The sequence below is a fragment of the Strigops habroptila genome, chromosome 3 (genome assembly GCF_004027225.2).
Source record: "Strigops habroptila isolate Jane chromosome 3, bStrHab1.2.pri, whole genome shotgun sequence".
Taxonomy (NCBI): Eukaryota; Metazoa; Chordata; class Aves; order Psittaciformes; family Psittacidae; genus Strigops; species Strigops habroptila.
In genome coordinates, this window is record NC_044279.2 from 75,777,240 (window position 1) to 75,784,854 (window position 7,615).

General features: G+C 53.6%; 1 protein-coding gene across 1 annotated transcript; it reads left to right on the forward strand.

The window, feature by feature from the left end:
- The first annotated feature begins 5 nt into the window (after positions 1-5).
- PDXP (pyridoxal phosphatase) lies at positions 6-2,330 on the forward strand. Its single transcript, XM_030478921.1, is given in 8 exon segments — positions 6-29; positions 31-87; positions 89-307; positions 309-557; positions 559-595; positions 827-843; positions 845-904; positions 906-2,330. Coding segments are annotated over 8 exon segments (912 nt in total). The 3' UTR covers positions 1,155-2,330.
- Positions 2,331-7,615: the final 5,285 nt, after the last annotated feature.

A 7,615-nucleotide genomic window follows, 5' to 3' on the forward strand; every position in this document is an offset into this window, starting at 1 on the left:
GCGGTATGGCGAACTGCCGGCGGCTGAGTGGGCGCGGGGCTGCGGGAGGTGCTGGGCCCGGCGCAGGGGCTGCTCTTCGATTGCGACGGGCGTGCTGTGGGCGGGCGAGCGGCCGTGCCCCGGCGCCCCCGAGCTGCTGGAGCGGCTGCGGCGCAGTGGCAAGGCCGCCCTCTTCGTCAGCAACAACAGCCGCCGCTCCGTGGCCGAGCTGGAGCGGCGCTTCAGCCGCCTCGGCTTCCCGCCTGCGTCCGCGGCCGAGCACGTCTTCAGCTCCGCGCTCTGCTCCGCGCTCTTCCTCCGCCAAGCGCCTCCTCGGCGGCGGCGGCGTCGGGAGCGGGGACTCGGGCGGCCGCGTCTTCGTGCTGGGCGGCGAGGGGCTGCGCGGCGAGGTGCGCGACGCGGGCCTGCGCCTGGCGGGAGAGGGCGAGTCGGCGCCCGCCGAGCCGGTGCGGGCCGTCCTGGTGGGCTACGACGACCAGTTCACCTTCGCCAAGCTGGCGGAGGCCTGCGGCTACCTGCGCGACCCGCAGTGCCTCCTGGTGGCCACCGACCCCGAACCCCTGGCACCCGCTCAGCGACGGGCAGCGCACCCCCGGTGAGCCCGCGGCCCCCCGCTCCTTCCCCTGCTGCCCCCAGTGGTGCGGGGCTGGCCTGGGTTGGGGTTCACCGTCCCAGGCACGGGCGAGGCGGTTCTCTGAGCATCAGGATGCCCACATGTATCCCTATCAGCATCCCTGTCCCCTGGTGGGACCCTGGGTGCTGAGCTTTCCCGCAGGCCGCCGTTAGCCCGTGGCTACTTCTTTGTCTCCTCCTTCTTCTCTCCCAGGGACTGGCAGCCTCACAGGCCGCAGTGGAAACTGCTTCAGGCCGCAAGGCGCTGGTGGTGGGGAAACCAAACACGTACATTGTTTGATTGCATCGTGGAGCGTTTCGGCGTCGACCCATCCCGCACCCTCATGGTGGGAGACCGTCTGGAGACAGATATCCTCTTTGGCAAGAACTGCGGCCTCTCCACCATCCTCACCCTGACGGGTGTCTCCCGCCTGGAAGAGGCACAGGCCTACATGGCCAGTGACAGCGCCGCTGCCAAGGATATGGTGCCCAATTACTATGTGGACAGCATTGCAGACTTGACTACCAGGTCTGGAGAGTAGCAGTCTGTACATATGAGGGCAGAGGGGTCAGGTTCCCCATCCCAGATCTCCATCTGTTCCCATTTCTCTCTCACTGCCCTATTTCCCTCAATTCCTGGTTTCTTCACATTCCAGCGCCCTTCTTTGGGGGCAAAATGGTTAGGGTTAGCAGGAGGGAGCAGGGTTCAAGTTGACTCCTTTCTGCTGAGAGCTATCCGTGATGGACAGAGTCTTTCTCTTCATCATATGCCAGCTACCAGTGTCTCTGTGAGAAAGCTGGAGGCCTTGAGGCCGGGAGGGGGGTCACATCAATTGTGTCTGTGTGGCCTAACCCCTGCAGGGGTTAGGGACTGGCTGTCTTATTTTTCTCCTAGGTAAGCAGTGGTGGCCTTTTACTGCTGTCTCTTCACTCATAACTCTTGAGCTGCATCCTTGAGGTCCTTGTAGTAACCCCCTCCTTGCCAGGGATGTCACCCACCAGGTCTCCATTGGTGCCAGGGCATGCGGAAGGACTGTGCTGGAGCAATGAATGAGAGCATCTGTGCCTCCCACGAGTGAAAGGGAGCATTGCCACATCTCTTCTCTGCCCCGTTCCTTAAGAGATGTTTCCTCCACTATCCCCCTGCCCTAATTCAGTTAATAACTGTGCCAGTGTCTGTCTGAGGGACTATGGAAAGGGAAAAGACTGGTTGAGGGGTTTTTTTGTGCCAAACAGTGGGTGCACAGCGGGTCTGCAGTTATACCTTGTTTTCAAGCACCTTTTCTGAAGAGGCTTGTGAAGGAGAGAGGGCTCCTAGACCACAACAGCGCAGAAGTAGTGAACTGTCCCCAGTTCCCCCTCCTCAGTTGGATTTTGTTGTAATACAGTGAGAGAAAAGGGCTGATGGGGGTCTGTGCTGCAGCTGCTGGTGTGCAGGTGAGATGGTGGTGGTATTGTCACTGCTGTGGATGTGTCACAGCCTTCAAAACCATTCCCTGCTGCTTGTCTTTTTTTTTTTTAATTTATTTCTTGATCTTATTTATTAAACTTAATTATTGTTTGAATATTGTATTATTTGTATAAAGTATGCTGACTGGTTGCACCAAGGGGACAGGAGGCAGTGCCTTTGGGCCTCCCTTACTGTCCATGTCCCATGTTGATGTTCTTACACTCACCGTGTCTCTGTATATAATAAAGTGTGAGCGTGGGCTGGAAATGACTTGGGTTTTGTTTGCGGTCTCATCAGGGTGAAAATAGCTTCAGGTATCTTCAAGCCCTCGAAGATGAGGACATGGCAAGAGCTTTTCTCACTCAAGGGGGTGCTGCTGAGTAGGCAAGAGAGGGTGGACCATGTCTTGTGGACAGCGTCTTCGAGCTGCTGTTTGTTGCTGTCTCTCACTGGGGTCTAGAACTGGAGTGGAGGGTGGAGGTGGCTGGTGGGGCTATGGGGTAGGGCATGGGGTCTGGCCAGGCAAATTGGAGCAGTCAGTGGTGAGATCTCTGCCGCCCATTTCACAGCATTGGCTATTCCTTGCTGGGGAATGGTGAGTTCTTGTGCTGTGCCTCAAGTCTGCCCGCTGCTAGTCAGGAGGACCCCAATGATCCATGTGGCCCTGCACAGCAGTGTCCAGCTCTGCTAGAGCAGAGGTGAGGTGCCACCTCTGCCATGTAGCTTGCAGAAGGCTGGGAACTGTCCAGATCAGGTTTTGCTGTGGCCCTTCTCAAGTACATAAGCTTTGAGTGAAGGGGATGCGGGTGTCACTGTACCCCTGGAGGTGACCCTTACTGGGCTGTAGCTTGCCATCTCTTGTGTCCTCTCCCTGGGTTTGGCTGTGATCCCAGCAAGGAAGGAGAAAACAGCTTGGGTAAGAGCTTGAAATTGCTTGAATGTATTTTGCCTCCCTTTCTCATACGGAGCCAAATCCTCCCCTTTGTCTGTCAGACCCCTTTAACAGCTGTTGATGGTGACCAAGCATCACATCTCATGCTTAAGAGATTAGCTGTTCAGCTCAATAACCGATCTCGGTGTACATTAGTGCTGTGTCAGCTCACGTGGCAGAATTAGATGCAATTTACTGGCCCTAGGACATTTCCAGCTACTGAGAGTCTTCCCCCTTTCCCCAGTAACTTAGGAAACAGCCCTCTAAAACAAAAGCTGACCCAAAAAGCTCTTGGAAGACTGCCCTTCATCTTAATTAGTCCCTTCATGTGTATCTTTCTCTTTCTTCTGTCTGTCCTGTCTCAAATTAGACAACTGGAGCACTGGTACTCCCTTAATGAGTGTCTGACCAATACTTGCATCATCAGGCAGAGCCAGATTGAGACCTAATGTGTCTGCTAACTCTGGCTGCCTAACTAGAGATACGCAGACCCTGATCTATTTATCAGAGCTCTCAGTTCTTGTATCAGGCTGAAACTCAGAGCGCTGCTGTTGTGACTTGTGGCCACAGCTGGGAATGCTCAGGAAGGCTGCAAAATGCACAGGCTGCGTTGGTTCTGTGTGTGTAGAGAGCAGACAGCGCACAGCAAGAGCACCCCCTGGAGATTCCCCCTTTTTTCTAGGGTGCTTGAGGGTGAATGCTCCATCATTTCCAGCTCTCCCAGCCAGTAGACAGGAGGTTGGAGGCTGTGGTCTCCCAGGCTGGTACAGCAGAAACAGAAGGGAACACAGAAGCTAATTGGACTATTACAGCCTCTCCAATGTTCAGGCTCTCTCCAAAGAGACTTTGGAGTTCATCCTTTGGATCCCAAATGGTGAGCCAGCCAAGCAGGTTTTCTTTTTGACGTGGCTGCTGCTGAAAACAGAACTCAGCAGAGGCGATGCTGATCCCTCTCTCTTGTGAGCATGGGACTTCTCATCTGGTGCACCTCTCCCTGAGGGCTTTGCTATGAAGCAGAGGTGGTCTTGGAGCAGAAGGGGAATAGGCTTCACCTGGCCTTCCCTTGGTTCTTCATGTAGCTAAGGGCTCCAGGTAGAGATGACCTGTGTCCCGTAAATGCTTCCGCTCTCCAGCAATGGAAGCAGAGGGAGAAGTGCTGCCTCTAGCCATGGGCTGTTCTTGCTTTGAATGGGGATGAGAGCAGCACTGCAGGGATCCATCAGGTCTGCCAGGCTTTGGTTTTGGCGTGGCTTCCCTCTGCTATTGTTGCTCCTGCACGTAATGAAGGTGAGTGTGAGCAGATCTTATTAGAAAACTAGACTGGAAGGGTCCCTGAGGGACAGTGAGTTCTCCATCCAAGCCCTTCAGACATCCATTCAACCACTGACACTAAGACATCTGTGATCTTCATGGGGGTCAGGCCTTGGTTTCCTCTGGGGTGGGTCTGATGGGGTTGCAGAGCACATCTGTTGTTGATGCCTCCTGCCTGGGTAGGATGATTTCCTTGTTGTCTAAAGCAGTTTTTCTTCTTGGGTTGAGTGTTTCAAGGAAGCAGTGCAGTTGCCAGGGAGCGCAGGGCTGGGGAGATGGGAGCTGCAGCAGTACATGGGAGGGGGGAGCAGGAGGGAAGCCCAGCCTGGTGTAGCATAGGGAAGGGTGTTTATTTTTTCATGTTCAGAAAACCGCATTTTCCTTTCCTGCTGTGCAATAGAGACAACACCCAGGCGGGTGCCAGTCATTCCATTACCCCAGGAACCTCGCATCCTTCATCCATCTGTGAGCGCAGTTACTGTGGCAACCGCTGGCTGGATGATGTAAAGCAGCAACCTGCCGAGCATTGCTGGCTCTGGGTAAGGCCTGGGAGAGGCTAGGCATGCCTGTGTTCCCCTGGCTGGCAGACAAGCAATTTCATCTTGCTACCCAGACTCCAGCCATCCTTAGGTGGAAGAGGCAGAGAGGTGTGAGAATCTCCCTGGGCTCTTGGGAGCTTGGGGCAATGCGGAAAAGGGTTGGATGTATGCGTGTGCTTCTGTAAGAAACTATCCCTTGAGCCAGAATGGATCGAGATACACTGCTCTCACTGTGTGCAGCGTTCATGATTTGACAGCAGGTAACCTGGAAGCAGCCTGTGTGTGCTCCTCCATGGCCATCTGCTGCTTTCCTCTACCACTTCTGTGACCTCTGGCTAGACTGCTCTCGCAGCCTGACTTGTAGGACACTGAGGCTTTGGTAGCCTGATGTCCCTAGGTTTGAAATGTTCATCATGCTGCTATCTTCCAGGATATTAACAGGTGTTTCCCTATATTCCTCCTCAAGCATTCCACTTTCTTCCCTTTCACAGAATCACAGAGCGGTTGAGGTTAGAAGGGAGCTCTGGAGGTATCTGGTCCAGCCCCCCTGCTCAAGCAGTGTTCCTGCCCAGCAGCCCAGGACCATGTCCAGACAGCATTTGGCTATCTCCAAGGATGAAGATACACAACAATACAAACTCTCTGAGTAGCTGCACCAGTGTTCAGTCACCTCACAGTAAAAAAGTATTTCCTGATGTTCAGAGGGAGCCTCCTCTATTTCAGTTTGTGCCCATTGCCTCTGATCCTGTTGGCTGGGCACCACTGAAAAGATCCTGGCTCCATCTTCTTTGGCACCTCCCCTCAGATATTTTAATATACATTGACAGGTCCCGAAACCTTCTCTTATTCCAGGCTGAAACAGTCCCAGCTCTCAGCGTTTCCTCATAGAAGAGATGTTTCAGTCCCTTAATCATCTTTGTGATTCTTCCCTAGACTATTCCCTAGATTATTCCTTCCCAGGTGCAGGAACCTGCAGTTCTCTTCATGAATGCCATGAGGTTCCTGCCAGCCCATTTCTCCAGCCTGTCAAAGTCCTCTGGATGGCAGCACGACCCTCTGGTGTATCATCCACTCCTCAACAGTTTTGCGTCGTCAGCAAACTTGCCTGAGGATACACTCCGCCTCATCATCCAGATCATCAATGAAGATGCTAAAGAGGATCAGACCCAGTATTGACGCCCGGGATACACTAGTAGTTACTGGCCTCCAACTAGACTTTGCGCCATGATCACCATCACCTCAGCCCAGTTCTTCAGCCAGTTTTCCAGTCCCGCCCACTGTTTCCTCACCCAGCCCCATACTTCCATTGGCTTCTCTATGAGGATCTTACAGGAGGCAGTTTTCAGAGGCCTTACTGAAGCCAGGGTAGAAGGTGTCCACTGCTCCCCCCTCACCTACCAAGCCAGCCATTTCATCATAGTTTATTCAAATTGATCAAGCAACTGACACTTCAGGAAAACAACCAAATGGGCACCAAGATATTAATCCAGTGAGTAGATGCCTTTAATATGAGGGAACTAATGATCATCCTGGCTGGGAAGCTGTTAGTGCTTCAGCCACATTGACATGGTAAGAGAACTGGGAGGATCTGGAAGGCGTTGGGACTGGCAGGACAGAGGAGGTTTTTTTGCATGGGAAAGTGCCTCCAGAGCCAAGAGAGGATCATGATCCCAGTAACCTGCTCGATACTTGCCTAACCTGAAGTGGGGAGTCCCCCTTTGCCAAGGCAGGCGGCTCTGGGCGCCGCCCTGTCCCGCAGCAGGAGGTGGCGAGGAGCATGCAGCCTGCTCCTGCCTGCCCTGGGAAGCAGCCAGTGTTTGCTCTTTCCTCCAGCAGCGTGTGGGGCGAAGTCCCTCCTCTGCAGCACAGCTTCCCTCTCCTCACTCCTTACACCTCCACCCCGTAACATGGGTTTTCAGATACTCCTTTGCCATCCCCGTGCCATATCCCTTTCTTCCTTCCTTATTGTTGCCTCGTTTGCTCTACGGACTCTGAGCCCAACCACCTCACCAGGCAGCCCAGGAGACGTGCATGGCTATGGACATCCAGGAGCTGCCTCTGTGTTGGTGGACTCTTGTCTGCCTGGGAATTTTGTGTGGATAATGTATTGGAAGTACTCCTGGCAGACAAGCTATTTTGGCACTCTGTATAATCCCTGGGAGATACCGAACAGCTGAACCTGCTGAGAGCTATTAGAAGCCATTAAGAACTCCACCAACTTAGAGAGTTATCCCAGTCTTTGTAGCTCCACTATATCACCACAGCAAAGCACTGTTAGCTCCATAAGCCTTCAGCATGGAGACAAGGGAAACATGGTGCCAGAAACATTCCCAGATCACAGGGTAGCTGCCTGCAACGATCCAGGTTGTTCTGCCCTGTGATTTAGCCTGCTAGATGTGCAGCTCCAGCACCTAGCAGTTTCCATTCTGTAAACAGGATATTGCTGAGCACAGAGCTGCTCTCTTCACTTGTTACGGGTGAAACCTGCCCGTTTAATGGAGAATGTTGTTCATCACAGTGCCCAAAGCCCTGTGCCAGCCTTTCTGCTCACCAGCCCTTGCTGAACTTCTAGCCCAGCTCCCTCAGAAGCTGCACAGAAAGTGGTACCCCGTTAAAATTTGGGGCACAAGATTTGTTTCCCTACTTGACCTGTTTCAACTCAGATGCAGTTTTCTGTTTCCTTCAGGGGCACTCTGCTGTTGTACTACCACTGCCTGTGTGCAAGTAGTTTATCCCCACAGCATGGATGCCAGAGGAAATCGAGTCTTAGTG